Source organism: Anabrus simplex, chromosome 2 (assembly GCF_040414725.1).
Source record: "Anabrus simplex isolate iqAnaSimp1 chromosome 2, ASM4041472v1, whole genome shotgun sequence".
Lineage (NCBI taxonomy): Eukaryota > Metazoa > Arthropoda > Insecta > Orthoptera > Tettigoniidae > Anabrus > Anabrus simplex.
This window is the reverse complement of record NC_090266.1, coordinates 856,226,994-856,253,062: the sequence shown is the minus strand read 5'-3', so window position 1 is coordinate 856,253,062 and position 26,069 is coordinate 856,226,994. Positions and strand designations below refer to the sequence as shown.

General features: G+C 42.1%; 1 protein-coding gene across 2 annotated transcripts in view; it reads left to right on the top strand.

Annotated features, from left to right (window-relative positions):
• LOC136863143 (transcription factor 21) overlaps positions 1-25,666 on the top strand; it is a 255,400-nt gene extending 229,734 nt beyond the window's left edge. Inside the window, exon 3 of one of the 2 annotated variants that reach the window (XM_067139484.2) lies at positions 23,313-25,666. In XM_067139484.2, coding sequence (XP_066995585.1) covers positions 23,313-23,507 — 195 coding nt within the window. In that variant the 3' untranslated portion in view covers positions 23,508-25,666. The remainder of the gene's footprint in view (positions 1-23,312) is intronic. The other variant, XM_067139485.1, reaches the window with a different exon arrangement.
• Positions 25,667-26,069: the final 403 nt, after the last annotated feature.

Sequence of the window (26,069 nt, the reverse complement as noted above, 5' to 3'; positions counted from 1 at the left end):
GCTCTACATTCGAGAGACGGAGAGGGGCTGGTCCCCGCCGTCGGCTGTCCTGAGAATGGTTTTCCGTGGTTTTCCATTCTGCGCTAAGGCGAATACCGGGACAGTTCATGTTGTGGGCCACCTCACATTCTCCACCAATCACAGATAGGACCTACAAATCTCCCTGGCCTGAGAGACGGCGTTACCTCTAGGAGGCCCGCCGTACCCCATCAGTAGTCCTTCATTCGCATCCGCGTATATTGTAACTGTATTACACTCAAGGTATTGAAATGGATAGTTCTGTTAACACAGTACAATAGGCCTGATACCTGGCAACAACCCATTACAGTGACACGTTTATGAAGTATTTCCTCTTGTGACAACTACCGACAGATTGAGTGGTTCTCTTTCGGAACCTTTGTTCTTTTTCTTCACTAATTGCGGACAGGAGCCAGTTAGATTTGGTCAGATTTACGGCTTTATGGACTCAAGGGCAATGGCGCCTACTTTGGGGAGTGGGCAGAGTGCAAAAATGTATCCTCCTAAATGTTATCACCATTTTCCCATACCAGTGTCAAGGCTCGCCTAACCACAAGCAAAAATAACTGCATGAAATGTACGAAAGACTGACTTATCGAGATTTCTAGAGTATGCCTGAGTGAAAATCATTAAAGATAGGGTAGAACGGGGCAAGCTGACGATAAGCTTCCTTTCGACATTCCGCCGGAACATGGCGCGTTTTACGCCTGTGATGGCATGCTTATTACAGCTTACTTTTTCATGCAACTGTACTGCAATGTTCAAAGTTTATGTTGAAATAACTTTTTCATAAAGTAGTAAAGTATAATGTTATGTAAATTCGTCATCTTGCCCCGTGCCCGGGGTAAGTTGACGAACCTATTGGGGTAAGATGACGAGCATTCTTCTCAACTGTTTCAACACGGAACTTCACTGAAATGTGTTAAATACACCATCAAAACTTGAAGTAACTTAATTTTAATTATGTACTACACAAGGACATACATATCTAAAGAAGATAAATTTTGAAAAATGTTAAAATATTTTAATAAAATTTATAATAATTTTTAGAAGTTCCTGATAACATTAATAACTACCGTGCACTACACTGAATACAATAATTCTGAAAAGAAAAGAAAAACAGTTTTGAACTGGAATTTACTCAGAACATATCACAGAGAAACCATCCACTACCTTCATAACTTGAACAGTCTTCATGGCACTACATTTTACAATTATCACACGTTGATCCACTTCTTCATTTAGAGGATGAACATAGGCTACTTTTATTCACTCTTCTTCATATCTTTCTGTTGTCACTACTGGAGGGCAAACTTCCTCATCAAATATTTGTGGGTTTATTGGGTCAATTCCACATGCTTCAAATCTTGTAATGGCCTTGCTCATAGTTGCATTAAAAGACATCTGAAATTTTTTGACAGCACGCATTGTGGCTATCATGCTTACTTCATCCCAGTCCCGTCTATCCGTCTTTCGTTGATAATTTCTAGGTATTTCTGCAATTAGCGTAAGGGTACGGGTGACTACGTGTAGCCAATACCTGGCTTGGGGCTTGGGGTAAGATGACGAATTCGTCAACTTGCCCCCGTCATCTTGCCCCAAGTTACTTAGGAAGCGGTTTGCCCTTATAATATACAGACGTCTTGCAATCAAGATTCGGTTAACATTGAAGTTGGAAATACATTGACATTTAAAGAAAATAAGACGGTTAATTCATACTGTGTGCATACTATAGTAGAAGCTTCTTGCACATACCTCAGATATTTTAGAGCGACAGCGCCAGACAGACAACCCTCGACCACTGCTTATCACAGACTGAAAGCAATTTCCTTCTATGTGTAAGTTATACGTGTGAGATATCGGACCCAAGGTCACACGGTAGCTAATTTAGTGAACACAATGCTACAAAAGTTATGATCGATTCGTAATCCTGCCCCGCTCGTCATCTTGCCCCGGTTTCCCCTATATATTTAGAAATTATCAGCAAAATTATCCGTACAGCCATACAGTTTGCATCCGCCAAGACACTAACTATCCGTTCAGAGCTCGGTCGGCGGTTGCAGAGTGGACTTCGGCTGGTACGGCGGCTCTGCACTCCGACCGACCAACCGAGCGGAGGAGGGGTGGCCGCGACTTTGTCGTGGCTCTACTCCTCTGCATTCGGGAGACGGAGATGGGCTGGTCCCCACCGTCGGCTGTTCTGAGAATGGTTTTCCGTGGTTTTCCATTCTCCTGCACTAAGGCGAATGCCGGGACAGTTCCTAGTTAAGCCACGGCCGCCAACCCTCTCACCTTCTCTGCAAATCTCCTTCACTGTAACAAATCTCCTGGCCTGAGAGACGGCCCACCTCCCCCTTCAGGAGAGGAATGAAAACATTTTAGTAGTAGTAGTTCAGAGCTCCATCCTTCGCCGTCCAACGGTTTTTCTACACCGTCACGCAGGCACGCTGGGCATTCTGACCAGGTGGACAGAAGAAAATCCGAGAGGTACCACCTCAGGGCGAGCCCATCGTCAGCAATACCATATTTCCTCAGGCTCCAGTAAGATCTATCTCCATTATATATCGCTATTGACCTTATTGTGCAGTCACCACTACCGCTACGACCACCACAACCGCCACCACCATCGCCGCCACTGATTCAGTCAAACAGCCGCAGAAGCTCACCACTCGGTCGTAATGTCTAGTTTCGCAGCTTCTGACTACTAGGCCAGATTTCTTCCCATGACACCAACTCCGCTGGGGGACAATACTAGAGTTTACTTCCAGTTTAAGAGGTTTTCTCCACAGTCTGCTCCTGGGGAAGAACAAGCTCCACGACGCCTTGCGTTGGACCCGAAACTTGCACCATCGACAGACATTACAAGTGCGCCGCCGCCGTCCAGGGCCGCCATCACTCAGCCCATTCCTCCCAATTCTACCCCCACCACCACCACCACCCCTTCCAACTCGGACTTTCATCTGTATCCGGCACAAGACGCCCCATCAATCATTCTCTTTTGCTCCAGCCTACCTCCTCAGGAACACATTCATTTCTTCTCTCCGTCCCTGCCCTCGAGCTCCAGTCTCCCCACGCCATTTTATCCTCGCTGCTCAGATTTAATATGCGCCGTGAGGATATAGCGGATATCCGAAGAACGACAACTTGGATCAAGTACCACTTTTCATCTACTCCCACCTCAACCCATCAAAACTTCCCCCTCCCCCCACGCTACCGCTTTCTCAGCTGTGACATACGATGTGTTGACCCCTCTATTACAGAATAAACAAAAATTTCCGAACTTCACGCGGAAGGCATTAAGAATCAAGAACTCCATGGGTCACACTTACATGGTGTGAATTATTCTGCCATCGCCCGAAGATGTCGACCATGTTTCGGTCAGCGGAGTCTCCATACATAAACGCCACCATAAAGTGGAATCATCTCGCGCCCCACCTCCATAAACCATCCTGTGTGAACGCTGTCCCATCTACAATAATCATACAACCATTCAGTGTACTGCCAAGACCCCTACATGTGCCCATTGCACTCTAGCTCCCTCTACACCCAGGCGTCCCAACACGCACCCCCCACCACTTGCATACCTGTGGTGGTAATCACGCCGTGTATTCTTGCCGCTGCCGTCGCCGCCCAGCACCACCTCAAAATCAACAAGAACTCATAGCGCCTATAAGAACCATTGATCCACCTACATCACCTCGCCGTTTCCTTTTTCAATCACCTACAGAGGAGGATCGAATTCGCGTTATCACCATTTCATTACTAAATATCCACCCCTACAACAGACCCTTAGGTTTCACTCACAAACAGGCCAGATAGTAGGTTCGAATTCCACTATCGGCAGCCCTGAAGATGGTTTTCCGTGGTTTCCCATTTTCACACCAGGCAAATGCTGGGGCTGTACCTTAATTAAGGCCACGGCCGCTTCCTTCCAACTCCTAGGCCTTTCCTATCCCATCGTCGCCATAAGACCTATCTGTGTCGGTGCGACGTAAAGCCCCTAGCAAAAAAAAGTGCCGGGTGCAAACTAGGTGAATCCCCTACTTCAAGGTCCACACACAAAACAGGCCAGTTCATTAAACGGTCTACCTTCATAGCATGTGTATGTATGTTTAGTCCTCAGCCCGAAGGCTGGCTGGATCCTCAACAGCTCCGCCATCAGCTGTCATAGATGGCCTAGGCATCACTGAAGAGGCGTACTAGGAAAATGAGGAGTGAGGTAGTTTCCCGTTGCTTTCCTCACCAAGCCAGAAGTTGCTATTACATATCAGTCTGTCAAGCCCACTGAAATGCATGCACCAACTGACCCTATGAGCAATATCTTCACACCATTCATAGCAGGGACTGGCTGCAGAAGGAATGGCATTACTAGCATCACTCATACCTCAGTCACCTTCATTTTGTCAAAGCCAAGGATAAAGCTGAGACAGATCAATGAAAGTAACAAAATTGCTCTAGCCCATACCAGAAGACATAGTGCACTGTAAACACTAGGTCCTGCCAGCAAAGGCATCTTCATAGCATAAATAATATAAATGCTACTCTCTCACAGTTTCATTATCTGTCGTCATTCGTCAACTAAGAGATAAGTACTCTTTCCCCTCGCATTACAAATTTATGATACCATGATCTCATAACATCAAATCCCAATAACACATTTTCCTCATGTGACTGCTAGCTCCTGATAAGAAATACGGAATAGCTCGGAGAAAGACTGGAGTACAAATTTTTTAATGAAAATGAAAACCTACAACCTGTTTTCCAGTCATTGACCGGGTCAGGGATGTAATGAATGAAACAGATATAGGCTGTTAGTACGATGGGTTCGCCACTCCCAAAGTGATTTCCCCAGCCGATTTAGATAGATGTCAGAATCAATGACACGGTATTACACATTTTTCACTGAGATGTATAACTTTACAATAAAATTTCATTTGAAAGCAAGGAATGACTGATATATGCTATGAAATGAGAATGGTGAGTGTTGCTGGAATGAAAGATGACAGGGAAAACCGGAGCACCCGGAGAAAAACCTGTCCCGCCTCCGCTTTTGTCCAGCACAAATCTCACATGAAGTGACCGGGATTTGAACCACGGTATCCCGCGGTGAGAGGCCGACGCGCTGCCGTCTGAGCCACGGAGGCTTACACAAAACGTAAAATTGATAAAACACTAAATTCCGCTATAATAAATCAAGAATTCCGCCAAAAAATCCGCTGTCCGCTAAAATGATATTTTTTTTCCGCCGACAGTCTTCTAATTCCGCCAAATTGAGCGGAAAATCTGCTAAGTTGGCAACAATGCTTTCCAGTATTTGTAAACACCGAATGGACTTATATCCTGTTAAAAGTAGGCTTACTGGGCGAGTTGGCCGTGCGGTTAGGAGCGTGCAGCTGTTAGCTCGCATCCGGGAGATAGTGGATTCGAACGCCACTGTCAGCAGCTATGAAGATGATTTTCCGTGGTTTCCCATTTTCACGCCAGGCAAATGCTTAATGAACGCAATGTGGACCGGTCCCGAGAAAACTCGTGTTTGCCTGGCCGAGCGTTGCGGTGTTGCGGACCGGTCCCGAGTTATCTCGTGTTAGCAGCAGACTGAAGTTTAGTGCTATCTTTTGAGATATACTAGAACTATTTGGAGGTCAAGGGTGATAGAACTCTGTCATGTATGGTTCTACACAATCGATAGTCGCATTTCTTTTCGATTATTCTTCTTGTCATAGATATTCTTTGCCTTTCCTGACAACTAGTTTGCAAAGTTTAAAGAGCCTTGCAATGTGCAAGATGGCGGCGCCCCGTGTCGTGCCATTTCGTCCAGGTGCCATTTCGTCCAAGTGCCATTTCGTCCAAATTCCACGAACAGAGGCAGGCAGTTAACTCTCTACCGGCCCACTAGTGCTATTTCGTCCAAACACCTATGACTGACAGTTTCACAGGTCTACAATAACTGTTTCATTTCATTGCGTTCCTTGTTAGAAATAGGTCATTTTTTGATGTTTGTAATAATGGACGTTACTCTCTCCGTTCGTTTGCCACCAGTCAACTATATTTTACAATGAAATGCTTATGATATAAACAACATAGTGAGAATAAAAACTAATATTTTCACAGATCAGGTGATAATTAAAATATATCCCAAGTTGCATTACTAAAACATCTGTTTAAATAAATATCTTATATCAAGCAGGAATATTTGTTTATTTCATTAAAATTACATAGGGAATTTGCAGGGCTTTCAAGAGGGAGCCCTAAGGGAATTAAGGGAAATTATGTCCTTTCGAAACATCTAGGGAAAGTTTCCTTGATTTTGACACCTAAAACATCAAAATAGGACTTTCAATAAAAAAGTAGTTCACTGGACAAAAATTTCCTAACAGAATTAAATATATAATATACTCACTATTAACTGCGTTCCTCGAGACTGCTATGAAGTCACGTTCAGCCAATTTTCACATTACTACAAAGGTTCAGGCAATGCCTTATTCCGTTTTTTCTCTTTTTCTCTTATTTTATTAGAAAATAAGGCATTGCGAATTAGATCCACTGATTGTTTTAATCTCATACTCATTTTTGTCATCACCATTCTTTTAAGTCTAGTCAGTGGATACATTGTCCGACTCGCTGACTGAACGGTCAGCGTACTGGCCTTCGGTTCAGAGGGTCCCGGGTTCGATTCCAGGCTGGGTCGGGGATTTTAACCTTAATTGGTTAATTCCAGTGGCACGGGGGCTGGGTGTATGTGTTGTCTTCATCATCATTTCATCCTCATCACGACGCGCAGGTCGCCTACAGGAGTTAAATAGAAAGACCTGCACCTGGCGAGCCGAACCCGTCCTGGGATATCCCGTCACTAAAAGCCATACGACATTTCATTTCAGTGGATACATTATAAAATTTTAACTATCATAGATCATGTCGTCCATCTTGTTCCATTACGGGCCGATGACCTTCGATGTTAGGCCCCTTAAAACAGCAAGCATCATCATCATCACTACAAAGGTTTGATTAAAAACACAAACCAAATCTGGCAATGGAAGAAGCGACCTTTCAGCCTTGTCAAGTTTTGTGTCTATTTAAAAATATACACAGTGTGTACAATGTATGCAGCTGCTAATGCGTTGTCCGATGATGCAAATCAGCAAGTTTTTTGCTCCTCTTAATCCATTTTAATTATTTAGGAGACATTCCTCAAAAACTTTTCAATGTCTCGTGACTTCTCCAATTTTTCAATTGCTCTTTCTATTCTACTGTCCATTACAATGTACTTGTTTCTCCTCTTTAGACCTTCTAAATTTAGGTCAATCCTGATGATTTTCGTGTCAGAATTATATGCTTCTTTCTTTAGTGCCATAATTAGGTGTTTTATTCGAGGATGTGGTTTTCCTACGATTGCATTCAAGCGATGGTTCCATCCTTCCACAGCGTTGTTGGTACGATGTCGCCTGCCGGTACAATTCCATGCATCAATTGGGAAATGAGGGGTTTCTAACCACTGGTCAATGAAATAGTCAAAAAACTCACTGAGTTTCTCATGTTCTACAGCAAGACTGTGGATGTGTAGCCAGCCTTCCTCCACATCTGTCGTCTTTAAAAAGGCCAGAACAGAGCACATTCTCATGGAGTCTCGTATTTCCTGGCGTGTATTGTAATTTGGCAAGCCTAAGGTTTTGTACATTCCTCTATAGACGTTGTGAAAAATGAAAAAATCACCCATGAAATTCTGCAGTAGGAAATACAGTGTTGATTACCTCGTTCACTCCAGCTTCGAAATCTGCGTTTACTGTCTCAGAGGACCAGTCCGGAATCACCCGAAGAATGGCGTTAAACAGGCGAATGTAAGTTGACTTTCTTTTGTCAGGAAGTAATGCGAAATCTACGGGGGTTACGTTTGTTTCTTCCACAGTACTTCCTAAATCTACATGGACATTGTGTCATCCATGAAAAAATTCTTATTTTCTTTTAATGCAGTTTTTCCTGTGGAACTGGCAAATATAGGTATCCGCTCACCACCACAGTCGTCAGCCAGTAAAAAATTATTTCCATCTGCCATCTTCAAACTTTCTGAATCCAACTCAACTTCATTTCGATTATTGGGTTCAGCCTGAATTCCCTGAGCATCCCTTCGCTGTCTATGCAGAGTAGACTTGCAGTTATATAATTGAGGAATTCTGGTAACTAGTTCAAATCCGGATTGTAGAAGAGGTTTGAATTCGTCGTCAAAAATCCGAAACCAAAAGGAACTAACTATACTATCTACATGAATAAAATAAGAGTTCTCTCTGTACATTACCAGGAATAGTGCCATTTTGGCATAATTTCATGTATTATACATCGTGGTAGCCTAATCGAACTTTATCTCAATGTCTGTCTGTCTGTCTGTCTGTCTGTCTGTCTGTCTGTCTGTCTGTCTGTCTGTCTGTCTGTCTGTCTGTCTGTCTGTCTGTCTGTCTGTCTGTCTGTTGAGCAAGACGTCGCTCGCAGAATGTAAACTCACTACGCTAGTTTACTTCCTTCGGCCTTCAGCCTAAGGATTTGCAAGGAGTTCGAACTCAATTTAAATAAATATATGCCCATTTAAATGCCAGTGGGGCGGAGTCCTAGAGTCTAGGGCGTAAATATTGTCACTAATAAAAATATAAACCTACCTGTGAAATCGATTTACCGGTTTCTTCGCGAGCTCTCTTCTTTCCCTGTACCATTGCGGACTTCTTGTGCAGCCACATCAGGAACACACGTATTATGGATTTCTTCTTTAATAATTTCACGGTTTACAGTAAACACTTTTCCACTACAAGAACGGCTAGCACAACGCCCCTTGTGGTGTTTGAAAACATAATTAACAAAGATGTTAATTCATAGAGACCATTCGAACGAATGAAGTCTCTGTTCATAAACAAAGGTGGGGAGGGTAGGAATGGAATTTCACAGGAGGGGTGGGTGGGATCTGGTTGTGCACGTAAGCGTTAACCTGCACTGCCTCAGCCCTTGTCAATATTTCGTCTGGACGAGATGGCACTCATTAATTTGTGTAATAATTTGTAAAACCGAGCTGGACGAAATGGCACGTTTTTCAAGGAAATTTGTTGCTGGACGAAATGGCACCTGGGCGAAATGGCACTAAACCGCGGCGCCCACCGATCGCATGTGTTTTGACAGGGATGAATTTATTCGTGAACTGTAGTGATGGGGTAGCGACGAAATCGAGTAGAATCGAGTAATGTGCTCTTAGAATCGGCATACTCGACTCCAGACTCGAGTCCAAGCCACCGCCGTCTCGATCCTCTTATACTGCCTGCTCTATACCATTAGTTTAACACAGGAAGGCGCGACTACCAACAGTTCTCCAAATCGCCGTAAGAGTGCAGCAGTAGACGCACAATCTTCGCTGTCAGTGTGGGTGTAGCACTGTATTATTGGTGCATGAATGTGTGTGAAAACCTGAGTTATTTTGTATAATGAGTAAACGTGTCTGGTCACTTTCGTTCGTACAAGATATATTTTGAATAGAACTGTGAAATGAATTAATCATGTTATGTTTATAGATATTTCAAAAGTGATTTGAAGGTGTTGGTACTTGTTTCTTTCCGTTCGTGCAAGGTATATTTTTCGTAGAACTGAAACTTCAGATTCTTTCCCCGAAATATTCAACTGTTGTATACCATGTTGCCAATCTCAGCAAGGTTGTTCGCAGCCAGAAAATATACGACTCCATGAAATACAGTCTAGAAGAGAATTGAGAGAAAAGCGGCTGTCGGCTTTATCTAGGCAAGGACCTAATGAAGGAAGTAATTGGATATCCTCAGATTACTCTCGCATCTGTGCCTTTACACCTTATTTCAGAATTTGATGGAGCCTCCGCGGCTCAGGCGGTAGACGCCGGCCTCTCACCGCTGCGTTCTGTGTTTCAAATACCGGTCATTCCATGTGAGATTTGTGCTGGACAAAGCGGAGGCGGGACAGGTTTTTCTCCGGATACTCCGATTTTCCCTGTGATATTTAATTCCAGAAACACTCTTGAATATAATTTCCTTTCATCTGTCATTCATTAATCATTGCCCCGGAGGGGTGCGACAGGCTTCGCCAACCGGCACAATTCCTATCCTCCCTGCTAGATGGGGGCTTCATTCATTCCTTCCTGGCCCGGTCGAATGACTGGAAAGAGGCTGCGGATTTTTTTTCCAGAAGGTGATTAAAGCCGTGGTGGACAGTGGATTCCTTGCGATAAAAATTGTGACGGACAATCACTAAACGCCTTCATGTTTAGAAATTTTGGACAACCTCAGATATCCAGACGATAATATTCCAATCAAACTAGAAACAGGAAATCAAATCCTAGCTTGCGGGTACTAGGTTCGTGTTGTTGAAGAGAGGATGGAGTGTGGCATTTGTGTCAGCAACATCTCACTGCCTAGAGCTTCGACACCTCTAAATGGAACTGATTATATATCAGGACAGAGGAGGAGTTCGATACCCAAAACCTAGTTTTGTTGCTCTGGTGAAGCATCTCCAGGAGTTCGTTTAAACTGATGTGCCCTATTGTCGAAGTCCTTCAAGCGCATGAGCGTAATACGAGGACTTGCGACGTCTTCCCTTTCAGAATACCGAGCGAGTTGGCCGTGCGGTTAGGAGCGCGCAGCTATGAGCTTGCATCCGGGAGATAGTGGGTTCGAACCCCACGGTTTGCAGCCCTGAAGTTTGTTTTCCGTGGTTTCCCATTTTCACACCAGGCAAATTCTGGGCTGTACCTTAATTAAGACCACGGCCGCTTCCTTCCCATTCCTAGGCATTTACTATCCCATCATCGCCATAAGACCCATCTGTATCGGTGCGACGTAAAACAAATATTAAAAATCTTTCAGAATGTGTTTTGTTACAGTGTGAGGTCAAAGAACATCAGCAAAATGTTAGTGATATTATCCTAACCAAGTTCGTAAGACCTCTATTATTTGATATTGCGTTGGCAAGAACACAAAAAGTACGGTACCACTCCAAGCCTTCGTCCAGGAAAATCTTTAAATTGTGCATGAAGAGGCCAACTGCGACTTCGTGCAGGTAATATTGCCGATATTTAATATTACTGATGTATTTTACGAGCTTCAGTGAACATATGACCATACTGCATAGTGTTTTGTAGGCTGTCGTCATTAGAATAAGTTTAGACCATTGTGCGTCTATGTCTGCCATCTAGCGGAGAAATTTTGTCGCAGCGTAGTCGCGAAAAGGCTCGCATAGAGCAGGCAGTATAGGAGGATCGAGACGGCGGTGGTCCAAGCATACTAGTTTCGCTATCTGTGGTCATAGCTTTGAACTATAATCTATTGTAGTGGATTGCACGGCATTCAGGGTCACCCACAGAATATTTTTGTGATGTGGATTGTAATATGTTTGCTGCTGATGATTGGTTTTATTGAATCATCAGTCGTCAATAATTTGATTGTTACGATAATTATTATCATCATTGGCAAAATATTTATGACTTACTAACATACCGTCAACTTGAAAGTCACGTAGAACCGAAGATGATCGTAGGATGGGGACAATTTCCACACTGTGTTGGGGACCTTTTCTAATGTCGATAACGGCAGCGTTCTATTATTATTGTTATTATTACTTTTATTACTGTGCAGCCTGGAAGTAGCCACCAGGGATTTGTTGATAGCTATGAAATATTATTCTCGCGACGTCTTTGTAGGAAAACGTATAATAATATTGTGCGAAATAATGACAATATTACTGCCAGAGAATGTATTGCAAAGATACATGTGTAGGGCGTTCAGAAACATATATATGCTGTAGTATCACGTTTTGTTATTGTCCAACTCGTTGGCCGAATGGTCAGAGTACTAGCCTTCGGATCACTGGGTCCCGGGTTTGATTCTCGGCCGGTTCGGGGATTTTAATCGCTTCTGATTACTTCTGGCTCGGGGAGTGGGTGTTTTTGTCCGTCCCAACACTCTCCTCTTCATATTCACACACTACACTACAAATCACCACAGAAACACAAAGTTCGGTTAGGGGCGCATCCAGGATCAAATTCCACTGTCGGCAGCCCTGAAGATGGCTTTCCGTGAGTTCCCATTTTCACACCAGGCAAATGCCGGGAATCTACCTTAATTAAGGCCACAGCCGCTTCCTTCCACTTCCTAAGCCTTTCCTATCCCATCGTCACCGTGCGGTGTGTCGGTGCGACGTAAAGCAAATAGCAAAACAAAAGAAAAAAAGTACTGCTTACATCCCGCCGCTACTCTTCGACCTTCGCTCAACTTCTAAAGGCTACACTCGGTTTTGTTCCTTTGCACAGTCATGTGTTGCAATGATAAACGTCTAAACGGAGGGTGTATTTTGTTCATTGCGTTCATTGTTGTCCGCCTCTGTGGTGTAGTGGTTAGCGTGATTAGCTGCCACCCCCGGAGGCCCGGGTTCGATTCCCGGCTCTGCCACGAAATTTGAAAAGTGGTACGAGGGCTGGAACGGGGTCCACTCAGCCTCGGGAGGTCAACTGAGTAGAGGTGGATTCGATTCCCACCTCAGCCATCCTGGAAGTGGTTTTCCGTGGTTTCCCACTTCTCCTCCAGGCGAATGCCGGGATGGTACCTAACTTATGGCCACGGCTGCTTCCTTCCCTCTTCCTTGTCTATCCCTTCCAATCTTCCCATCCCTCCACAAGGCCTCTGTTCAGCATAGCAGGTGAGGCCGCCTGGGCGAGGTACTGGTCATACTCCCCAGTTGTATCCCCCGACCAAGAGTCTGAAGCTCCAGGACACTGCCCTTGAGGCGGTAGAGGTGGGATCCCTCGCTAAGTCCGAGTGAAAAACCGAACCTGGAGGGTAAACAGATGATGATGATGCGTTCATTGTTTAGCTAGAACAGAATGACGTTCTGTCTGATGATTTGCTGCATGTACATACATCACATTCTGGACGCCTAATCTTAATACCCTACATTATATCTGCCGAAAGTATGATGTAAGTGTAAACTATTCACCTGTCCCCTAGGACGAATGTAGGCATACCGTGACAATGAAAAAAAGAAATGGCATATGGCTTTTAGTGCCGGGAGATCCCAGGACAGGTTCGGCTCGCCAGGTGCAGGTCTTTTGATTTGACTCCCGTAGGTGACCTGCGCGTCGTGATGAGGATGAAATGATGATGAAGCAACACATATACCAGCCCCTGTGCCAGGGAAATTAACCAATGATGGTTAAAATTCCCAACCCTGCCGGGAATCGAACCCGGGACCCCTGTGACCAAAGGCCAACACTCTTAAGCATTTAGCCATGGAGCAGGACACCGTGACAGTGATTTTAAACAATAATAATGTTATGAGTTTTACGTCCAACTACGTACATTTTTATGGTTTTCAGAGATGCCGAGGTGCCGGAATTTAGTCACCCAGGAGTTCTTTCATGTGCCAGCAATTCTACCGACACGAGGCTGACGTATCTGAGCACCTTCAAATATCATCGGACTAAACCAGTATCAAACTTGCCAAGTTGGGCTCAGAAGTCCAGATAACTACTCTATCATTATTAGAATATAAGGCATAGGTATTCAGTGGAGTGGGTGAGAGACGCCGTGAACGGATATTTTCATACTTTATTATACATATGTAGTTGTAGTATTATCTTTCGCAAGTCATCACCAAATTCAGATTATTTATTTTGCTCACTCATTAAGAATATTTATATCGTACCGGTCTATCGCAATCCCATAAAACCTCGGCGACCACTTGTACATATGCTCCATCCAACAGCGGGCGAGAGAGCGAACGTGTGACGTCATGCTGTCATCGAGTCTTCGCAAGCGAAACGAGCCCGAGCCTGGACTCGAAAGAGTCGAGTACCGCGATTCCAGGCATCACTCGCGCACATCACTAGTGAACTGTGTGTTAGTCTCGTTCACTCTGTTGAGTGGTGCGGTTGTATCGAGTTGTTTCTAGAATTTTCTGCTTAGTGCTTGAAGAGTGGTAGAGTGCACAGTGTGGGACAACATGGTTAGTGACAGTGGCGGAGGTGAAGAACCTGATCCTTCAGCTAACGAAAATGTAGATCATGAAGAAACAGTGAAGACGAATCAAAATTCCACAAATAACGTTAAGGATACCTCTGTGTCTAATAATCCTCCACCTAATAATGCTCATAATTCAACTACCGGTACCAAAATCACTAACAATAAGTTTGCTTCATATAGCTACCCTACCAATCACCAAGGTCCATATATTGGACTTGTGTCCGCCAAAAATACGAAAAACATTGGCAACCTACACCCAATGGCACTCCGAAGACTTCTACATGTAAGTAATTTCCATGTTCACTCCATTCATCCAAAAGGGAGAAACAGGATTCAGATCAATTTTCAATCTGCCTTACATGCTAACTCATTTTTACAGAGTAGTTTTCTTGCCTCACACAATTTACATGCATTCATTCCACATTCAAACCTATTTCGGATTGGTATAATTAGAGGGGTTGAGAAAAATCTTACAGTAGCTGACATATTAGCCCTAATTAAAAGTGATATAAAGGTACATTCTGTACATAGGCTAAATCGTAAGACTATAGAAGAGGGGAAGGTAGTATATGTGCCGACTGGCTCAGTCAAAGTTGTCTTTTGTGTGAAACATCTTCCCAAATATGTCTCCATTATCCAATTATTTGTGCGAAATGCCAAAGATATGGACACACTCTAAGAAATTGTCAATCTTCCACCTTTAGATGCAGGAATTGTACATTAAATCACGCGACAGCTGATTGTGTATCTAATGTAATACAATGTTTGCATTGCAATAAGCAACATGTATCGGGTTCGACTGAATGTGAGGTACACAAATGCCAAGTCGACATAAAAAAATTAATGTGCCTAGAGAAAGTATCCTTTTCTGAGGCTGCTTTGCGTCTATACCCACAGCCAATAGCTCCACAAGATACTCTTCAAAATCCCACACACACACACACACACACACACACACACACACACACACACACACACACACACACACACACACACACACACGTGACTCCAGTTGTTGTTGAAGCTCCGCGTAAGCGGAAGTTTACACAGGTTATTGTGAGAGATTTACAAGGGGGCACAGACCTCAGGCGTGCCTTAACCAACTGTACACAAACTGATGTTCAGCGTTGTTTTGAGTCCAGTGGCACTTTTATCTTTTGAGACGTCGTAGAACCCCACAAACCTCTCGTGAACATTATAACCAACACAATACCGAAATATAATGTTCATCTGATTCTGACAAGATATATCTAATGTTTCATCCACCTGAACTGGCTACTAAGATTGTGTGCATTTGAACTCCTCACCATCATCTAGCCAAGTAGGTCTATTAGACCACGTGGTCCATTATGGTCTAGGTCCATCTTTTCACTAGACGTTCAGTTAAGTTAGTTCTTCTCCCAGTGGGCACATATTATAGGGTTTGCTTCGATTTCTTCCTTCTGTCCACTCTCTCAACATGTCTCTTGCAGATTTGACTCAGTGTCTAAGTAGAGAAGGACAGGTTCGGTTCCTAAACTGGGCTGATTTCCTACAAATTGCTGACCCCAGAAAGGGAAAGAGCTACAAAGAAGCAGTGGCGAAGCTAGCTATATTACTTGGGGAGTCTAAGAACATTGTTCAAGCTTACCTTAAATTCTTTTATACAGCAAGTGTATGTGACGCTCCTTTCTCTCTGCAAATGCATCAATGACACGGTCCCTGAAGCTCTGATTATTTGACAGTTCGTGCAATAGAGATTTCTCTATCGCAAGTGTACTTAAATTACATAGTCTACTGTTTGTCATTGAATTCCTCAGGAAGGTTTTTATGCGCTCATACTTCTTTCACTTGAACATGTTGTCACTGGAAATGTGAGAACTAAACGAACCAAACGTGTTGTTTGTTCGTAAACCTTGTCCAGACCATTATCCAACATATATTTTAGCAGTATTTGTGGAGGTAGATGTTTAGCTTCATCAGAGTACACATTCACAAGTTCATTTGTCAGTTGTTCACTTTCGAAAAAAGGGTACATCTTCAGGAGTTGTTTCATTTTCATTGAGGGAAAACTTGTGTTGTAAGCCTTAAATTGATTCTCATCCAATAATTCTGCAAAATGGAAGTTTTCAAAGTCACAGAACCATATTTCCATCTGTACCACGGTGGTATCAATTATTTCATATGCTAATGCTATGAGGGTTGGCACTACAAATGATTCTGTTGCCATTGCGGTATTGAGAGCTTTGCTGGTGTCTATGCATTCATTCACTGTTTCTTCATTTCTCAGATTTTTAAAGTTATTTATGGTTTGCTTTATTTCATGGTTGCAGATATTTACATTAGATGTGCATTTTGCTTGCAGCACCTTGAATAAATGATCGCCGGGCTGAGTGGCTCAGACGGTTAAGGCGCTGGCCTTCTAACCCCAACTTGGCAGGTTCGATCCTGGCTCAGTCCGGTGGTATTTGAAGGTGCTCAAATACGACAGCCCCGTGTCGGTAGATTTACTGGCACGTAAAAGAACTCCTGCAGGACTAAATTCTGGCACCTCAGCGTCTCTGAAGACCTTAAAAGTAGTTAGTGGGACGTAAAACAAATAACATTATTATTATTATTAATAAATGATCCGTGTAGCAAAATATCTTGTTGAAGACGCACAACAGGAAGAGGAAATTAGGGTCATCTAATCTCTTAACCAGTCCCATAGCACCATTAACAGATTCGCCATCCCATTCTTCATCTTTATCAACAATGTGTGTAAGAGCTTCTTTCAAGTCCTTGAAATGGGATGCTATTGTTAGTGTTGCTCTGGAGTGGAAGTTCCAACGTGTCGTACATGCCGGGGGAAGTTCAAAGCCTTTATCTCTTAGGACTTGAGTTCTCTTTGATGACTTGCTGAAATATGTATGGAAGGCAGTCAAATCATAAGTAAAGAGACGCTCTTTCTTTATAGCTTTTGCTCCATACAAGAGTACCAAATTAAGCTTATGTGCATAGCAATGTATAAACATTACTTGTGGGCAAACTTGCTTTACGATAGTTTGAACACCCCCTGTAGAACCCGCCATTACGGAAGCCCCGTCGTAAGTCTGACATATTAACTTCTTTTCTACGCCCCATTTTCGTAAGACATCCAATATTACGGCTGACAGTCCAGTGGCACTTTTATCTTTTGAGACGTCGTAGAACCCCACAAACCTCTCGTGAACGTTATAACCAACACAATACCGAAATATAATGTTCATCTGATTCTGACAAGATATATCTAATGTTTCATCCACCTGAACTGATACAAATTCACAAATAGAAATTTCTTTCTGAATCTCTTCATTCATCACTTGAGTTACACAGTCAATAAGTTCATTCTGAATGTCACTCGAAGTTCCTTTAAATCCTGAAGTTGCTCCCAGATGCTCTCTCATGAATTGTTCTTCTTGTGCTAGCAATTCCAAGGTCTTGAGGTAGTTACCTTTATTTACGGAGTCACTACTCTCGTCATGCCCACGGAATGGAAGTTCTTGTTTTCCGAGAAAACACACCACTTAAACTAACATGCCAAGAACCCGTCTATTATGATTTACTAACTCATTATGCTTTAGAGCTGCAAGACGAGCTGCTTCTGATATCGCATGATCTATTCTACTCCTGCCGAGAAGAAGAAAACGCTCACTGTTCTGAATATGTCTTTTTGAAATCTGGTGTTTACGTGCTCTTCTATGAAAATTTTTTAGGGTACTGGTGCCACCCTCATTCCATTCACTATCATTCACTGCAAATGTAACAATAAAGCTTACAATCTGTCACACTTGCTGTAAGCCATGTATAATCCTTATACCATTGGGACTGGAAAGTTCTTATTTGGTTTCCATCCTTTTGCACAATTTTCAATAATGGCTGTGGCCGCTTGTCTTTCAGGGCACATTTTTCTTCGAAAGACAAAGAAGAAAATGGAGTTCGAAGCAAGTATTCATTATACACGGATTTAAAAAATACTGGCAACTCTTCACAAAACACAGACCACTAGTAATAAGTTGTAAACTTCACAGATCAACAGATCAGAACGTAAACATTAACTCGTAACTCGCAACTTGGAGACTAGACTCCCAGCTAGGTTTCAAAGCGAGCACTTACCGCTGCATGACGTCATACGTTGTCATAGCAACCAGTACAAGCTCCGCCCGCTAGCAGAAAGGTAAGAGTCTGGCTGAAGCCAGACTCGACAGCTCTGCAGCTCTGGGCAACCAGGACATCGCTTCTCCACGCAAGGTCTCGTTTTGTTCGGCCGGGTGATTCCACACCTCTACTATTTCACCCCGCCGATCCCAAACACGCATAACGGACTGACATCTCGTTGGAAGTTGGCCTCCCATCATATATACCTGTATCATCGAAGAAGTCAGACTTGCTCTCTCCAACGACGACATCCAGACCACCCTCCGCGGGACCGGCGTCCATATCGCCTCACGGCTCTATGATGGCCCCGACCCATCTCCCGATGTACTTCTGCATTTCGCCTTTGAAGACGACCGCAATCGCCTTCAAGCAACCGGAGCGCTCATCCTTGGCTGCCGACACCGAGTGACCTCTACTCCATCATATATATTAGCCCAGCTGCCTGTTACAACTGCTTCGCCCGTCGTAACCTCACCCCCTCCTCCATCGCCACTGTTGTTCCCTAGTCATACCAACCCTGTTACCACCACAAGTACTACCACCACCGACACCACCACCGTCACCACCACCTCTGCATCCACCTCCCCAACCCACCCTACCACCACTACAACTCTATCCCATCCAATTCCCCTCCCCCATTTTGGGAACCACTGACTTAATTCGGTAAATACAATGACAAGTCAATGTGGAAAGAGGGAATAATAGAAAGAGGAGAAAAGGACAAACACGAAAACCTGGATGTACAAGAACTGGGATTTATGATGAGAGAGTCTATATTAAAGTTACTAGGCGTCCATGTTTTGCAGAGACAGTCCCTGAATTTCACTTTTTGTCCCCGAAGCAAATGTGTCCCTGGAATGTCTGTGGATTTACCTACTTGCCTCCATTAACCCCTGAATTTTCAGTGTTCATTATTAGCGTGGTTTCACGTGAACAGTAACATTCTATAAGTTTCTAATTCCTCATCTTGATTTTTTAAATGTATGTCTGGTTTACGGTTTCCCTTCAGTGTGCTCTCTGGTTGCGATATCTACTACTACTACCACTAAATGTTTTCATTCCTCCCCTGAAAGGGTTAGGCGGACCTCCTAGACCCTGACGCTATCTCTCAGGCCAAGAGTTTTGTATCGGAGAAGGAGATATGCAGTGAAGGTGAGAGGGTTGGCGGCCATGGCATTCGCCTTGGTGCAGGAGAATGGAAAACTATGGAAAATCATTCTCAGGACAGCCGACGGTGGGGACCAGCCTTTCTCCGTCTCCCGAATACCGAGGCGTAGTGCCACGGTAGAACCGTGGCTATCCCTCCTCTGCTTGGTTGGCCAGTCTGAATACAGAGCTGTCAGACTATGTACCAGCCATGGCCACTTGTGAGCCGAGACCCATGCTGCATCTGCCGACGTTGTAATATCTTTCGTCTGCTGCTTGTACTCGAGTACCATGTGCTTTTTGGATACAAATGAAATCGGGAGGTTGTGGGTTTGGATCCTACTGGTGGCTGGTTGGTCATTTTTGTACTTAATATCTCTTCGATGTATGCTATATGTTCGTAACATTACGTAACATGACCTAATAGGCTGAAAGTCAATTTTGGTTACAATGCAGTCATGAAAATTCTATATTCATTAAGTGAATATCAGTTCTGCAGCATGTAATTTCTGCTTAGTTTGTGAATCAGTTTGCGGTGTCTGTAAGCATATGGTACATCTGCATGGCATCCCTTTGTGAATAAGTGGTAGAGCGTCGGCCTCTGGATGCAAAGATTGTGGGTTCAAACCTGACAGAGGTAGTCTAATTTTTTTAAATGGGGCCAATGACCTAGCTGTTAAGCCACTTTAACAACAAACATTTTTGGAGGGCGGAAGAAAGACCTTCCGACACTCCATGTCAATTTATGAATTTCAGATTTTTGTTTGAGCTTCCGTGGCTCAGGTGACAGCACTCCGGCCTCTCACCACCAAGTTATGTGGTTCATATCTCGGTCACTCCATGCAAGATTTATTCTGGACAAAGCGGAGGTGGGACAGGATTTTCTCCAGATACTCAGGTTTTTCCTGCCATCTTTCATTTCAGCAACACTCTCCAATGGAATTTCACATCATCTGTCAGTTGCTAATCATTGCTCGAAAGGAGTGCGACAGGCTTCGGCAGCTGGCACAGTCCCTACGCTCGCCGCTGGATGGGAGTTCCATTCATTACATTCCTGACCCGGTCGAATGACTGGAAACAGGTTTTGGAATTTTTCACGTTTTTGTTTTGTATTGACTTATTATAATTCACAGTCTGGCTGCTTGGCTGAATGGTCAACATTGAGGCCTTCAGTTCCGAGGGTCGCGGGTTTGCAATGGAATATATACACAAATTTTTAACATTCAAAGATCGATCAGTACTGCCTACTGGTCATGGGTACATATTGCAAGGCACAAATATACTTGTATGACCATAGGTCGGTACTTTCTGAGCCTGTAGTTGACTAACTTCTCACTGCTTGACCCTTACCAATCTGGTTTCAAGAAAGGACACAGCACAACGACTGCCCTACTGAAAGTAACTGATGACATCCGACAGGCAATGGACACTCGACAAGTGACTGTACTGGTTCTACTTGATTTTTCTAGTGCTTTTGATACTGTTGTTCCTCAACTGCTACTTTCAAAATTAGATTCATTAAATTTCAGCAAGACGGCAATAAACTTTTTCAGTTCGTACCTCAAAAATCGCCGTCAGTGTGTCAAAGTAAATAATAGCAGATCTGAGTGGCTTAACAAACCCCTCGGTGTCCCCCAAGGGTCTGTACTTGAACCATTGCTGTTTGCAATTTACTTACACGATGTTGCCAAATCGATTACACATTGCAAGTATTATTTTTATGCTGATGATCTGCAGATCTACTACCACTCAAGAACTGATAAAATTCAGAGTGCTGTAGAAAAAGTTAATGCTGATTTAAGTCTCATAAGTAATTTTGCATTGAGTAACAATCTCAAAATTAATCCTCTTAAAACGCAAGCAATAATCATTGGTACTTCAAAAAACTTACACGTCTTAAAACAATACGAAATTCCTCCTGTAGCACTAAACAATACCATTATTCCATTTTGTGAAACAGTTATGAATCTTGGTGTGGCTATAAGCGAAACATTGAACTGGTCGCAACATGTGATGAAAGTGTGCCAAAAGGTATATCAAAGCCTGCATCCTCTGAAGCGGTTTAAAAATATATTTCCTCGGTCCTTGAAAATAAAGCTCATTCAATCACTCTTGTTTCCAATTCTCGAATACTGTGATACAGTTTTTATTGATATCAATAACGAGCAAAGCATGAGACTGCAACGTGCCCAAAATGCATGCATCAGGTATGCATTCGACATACAACCATACGCCCATGTATCCCCATTCTATACACAATTATCTTGGTTACGACTGAATGACAGACGTAGACTCCACGTAACTACTTTGGTGTATCAAGTGCTTTCTGAAAACACTCCTCCTTACCTATCCACCAGATTTCACTACCTTAGTTCCCTGCACCTGTTCAATACCCGGTCAGGCTGTACGCTAGAAATTCCTGTGCATCGAACCGCAACCTACAACAGATCGTTCACAATCTCCGCCACGAGCTGGTGGAATGAACTCCCCAATGACATCAGGGAAGCTAAATCTAAGACAAAATTTAAAATCCTTTGCCAGCGTCATCTTTTAAGCACTTCCAGTCTTTCTTGAGTGTGAATGGGATGCATGAATGAGAGTGAATATGGTTGTTTATTGCAATGTGTTCCTGTATATAATTTAGTTATACTTTACTCACCTTAGTTTAGTTAGTGATACTTTAGTTGCTTTAATTATACTTTAGGTTGTAAAGATTTCATATGTTTAAATTTTATGTAAAATATACATTGTATATACATGAAGTGGTTAAGTGTAAGAAAGGGCCGGGAGCCCTAACTTCACCACAATAAAGACGCTTTAATAATAATAATAATAATAATAATAGTAATGTGATGGGGAGGGCCAAGGAAAATGAATGGTGGTTGGTATGCATGGATGTTGACGCAGTGGAAGGAGTACCTTTGGTTGTAGGACTGATTTTTCGTCTGGTATGTATTTAAAAAAAAAAAAAAAAGCATCACTGGTATATGTGTTGATTGACAGTGTGCACCACACAGAGGGCATTTGACACCAGAAAATACTATGCTCAGGTAATGGCCAGGAGTGAACATGTTACAGAGATCCTCACACTAATATTTCTGTTTTATTATGTGCTAGAAATATTGACCATCAACAGCAGTGCACAGTTCAGTCTTTTCGAAAGAGATGATGCTACCGACTGAAGGGTTACCCTCAGTATTGCAGTACATGTCATGACGAAACCAGCCAATACCATTATTTTATTATTTTAAAAAGATAAAACTCTATATCTCATCCTTTTTCACCTGTCATAAACACATTGCAAACTGAAGGAATACATCCTATTGGATTTACGAGGTTGCATGAATGTGTTGTAGAGTAATAGTTGTTTGACTGGGGTCACAACAAGGAACAGCGAGTTGAAGTATTACGGACATTTCATAAAGTAATTGTCTGATGTATGAATGAATTACATGTCTAAAATTGCAGCAATAATCCCTTTTTCTGTCAGTGTCAGAGATTACTATAGTTCTATATTTTTAAAGTTTGTATCAATATCTCCATTACTAATAATTCCACAGTAAAACATAGCACAATGTATCATGAGCCCCTTAATACCATTTGGAAATATGAAAACAGAAAATTGATATCTTTAATGGATTAGAAGTTATTTTGGTGTAATATCTTAGGTGAATAACCCTGAATATGGCTTGAGTTATATGTGAAATGCAAACAGGTGAATGTGAATTTTGAAAAATCTTACTTAATTTGACTGAGATTTGAGGATTGACTGCCTTGATGAGAAGCTAGCGATGGAGTCCCTCACTCTCAGCCCATCATGTCTGCTGAATGAAAGATATTTTAAATCTCAAGTTGACTGTATTTAGATCTCATTACTTAGCCTATTTATAGGTCACAGGTTTGTGTTATAAACTAAATTTCTTTAAGATGAATCCCCTCCATTTTTAGGTTGATTTATTAATGGTATTTCTTATATATTTCCAGTCTTGGCCTTTCACTTTCCATCAGCAGCAGCAGCAGCCACGTTTATCTGAGTGGCTACACACTGAAATTAGTATGAACACTCAAACAGACGGAACATCTTCTAGCCATGAAGATGACATAGAAGACGATTCGAGGACCCGTCATGAAGGATTCCAAGAAGCTCAGCATCATTTTGACCCATATTCACAACTATGACTTAGATTCCCTAAAAGAGTAACTATCAGTGTACAAAGTTTCTAGATTTTTTTTTATAAGAAGAAGTTTAAGGTGCAAGGCACCATAACTGTTATTAATATAATTATGTATATTATTTAAATATTTATTTTAGTTTTATTTCCTTTTTTAAAATTTAGTTCCTGTGCAATACTGCATGAACATACAAGATGTCCAGTAAATAATAGAGTAAACTAAACGGGCATGAAACTTCTCTGAAAAGGAAATGTAACACACTTTTGTTTCAAAATCCAATGAGGTGTAGTTTCAAAGATATCGCTCATTGAAATTGTAGTGAAAGTGAGGCGTTGGCATCGCTTGTGGCCGTTGCTTGGTCAAGTATTGGTTCCATGGTATGTAGCAGAGTGAGCTAGTAGATGACTCACACACTGCACGCCCTTATGCTTTAAAAGTACTGTTTACCAACACGGTCACATGCAGGTACCATGCAATGTTGCATGTTCATTATTTCTCAAACTGCATTCTTTCATACGCAGCATTCTCCTGAGCTGTTCGTGCTCATCACTTCAAAGGACATTCTGTATACTCTTTATTTTATAAACAAAAAGACACAAGCAGGGTTTGAATCAAGTGTTTTGGCAAGGGGAGAAGAAAGTTAAACATTAGTTCATATTAACTGTATTTAATGTCATATAGAAATAAATATTAATGTAAAAATACCAGTGGATCAGATAAGTCATAGCAAAGTAGGAACTTTTTGTTTTGATGTAAATATTTTTAATTTTCAGTAACAACAAGTTAATTGTAGTTGAGAGATATGCTGGTGGCAATGGCACAGCAATAAAATTACATATGTCTTGCAATTTCCTAGTTTCTTGATTTGTCTTCGTTATGGTGCCCAATATTCACATCCATACAGCAATGTTGGAATAACCATCAAACTGTACATGGATACTTATACTTGTTTTATTGATGTTGTAATTGTCAAAAACTCTGTTTTTTGGATGGCCAAAAGTTGCACCATCACAACCAGTATGATGTATCTCTGCATTAATCTCCTTTCTGGATGAGAGGATATTAATTAGAGAAGAAAACTATTCCACAACCGCAAGATTTTTCTCCACCAATGGTGACATTCATTGCTCCTGGGTATTCCTCCTCTTGCTAGGAGATGAAGTATTTTTGTCTTTGAAATACCGGTATTAAGCCTGAGACCAACTTTCCTGTGTGGTTTTGAGAAAGCATTCAGAACTGTCATTAAATCTTCCTCTGACTGAGCTATGACAGTGTTGTCATCAGCATACTGCAGTTCAATTAGTAATGTTTTGGAACTTTGTGTTTTACTTTTAACCTTCTTCATTTGGGAAGTCTACCATTCATTCTGTATGTTATGAACAGTGATAATTTTGTAGGAAAAAGTTAAGTGGTACCGTACTCTCTGTGTGACATGTTTGACAATGTTAAGAATGTTAACATAAAAATGTCTTAGACCATAATTTTAATAAATAGCTTGACTGTAAAACAAATAGAGATTATATATCATACCTACAATTATGATGAGGAAAATACCTTGTAGATGAATTAAGTTGTTTAAAGCAACTTTTAATTTGGCATCAGAACATGACTGCCACATTTCCCATGCTCATGCTCTTTACTTTTGCTATGTGTAGTCTGATGTCTTCCTTTCAGGAACAATTGTTACTGGGTTGAACAATTGTAAAGGAGGTCCTACTATTTTGATGAACATTAAGTTGACAACAGTCTTCGGTTAACTTAACCTCTTAAATATTGAATGTGAAAGTGAACAAATGATGTCCTACCTAAGTAGAATGTCTTAAATGCCTTCTAAACATGTATTGAAATTTGTGATGGAACGTGGCTGTATTGTACTGTATGCAAGGTTTTGTGCTTGGAGCATTGATATGCACTATGATTTCATGTCAACACATTTAGAGAAGGCTGTGAGATTAGCTGCCATGATACCTTAAAGGATTACCAACGTATAGTTGCATAAATACTCCACATGTAGACAAAATTGAATAATATTTATTGTTTTTGCTATAAAATTCAGTATTATCTAAGTTTCTCTCATTATACAAGCTTTTCTGAGCACTGAAAAGTTTTAATGGTATGCATCCCTGAGTGTACCGCCAGAAGATCACCACAGGTTATGAGTATGCATGGAGAATGCTCTTCTTTTACAAGATTGATGACAAAAGAGAAAGGACAAGGATAATATTAGAGGTACAATAGCACAACCTTGGTTTAATTTGAAATGGTTTCATAGTTGATCTACTAGAATATGACGGCCACCATCATCTCATCATACAGGATACATACATACATCATACATGATGATCTTTGAAGGGAGGTCTTACAAGGATAAGATTGTACACTGGGGAGGGCAATGTACAGTGTAAAATACTTTGGCAGTCTACGAATGCTGTAAAAAATGGACTTCTCTGGACTTTTATTGTAGTTGGTGTGCTGTAAAGATCGTATCTATCCATCTCGGTATGATCTGAAGCCACACTGGCTTTCTGGTATAATTTCCCATTTAATGGCAAAATTCTGTTAAAATAC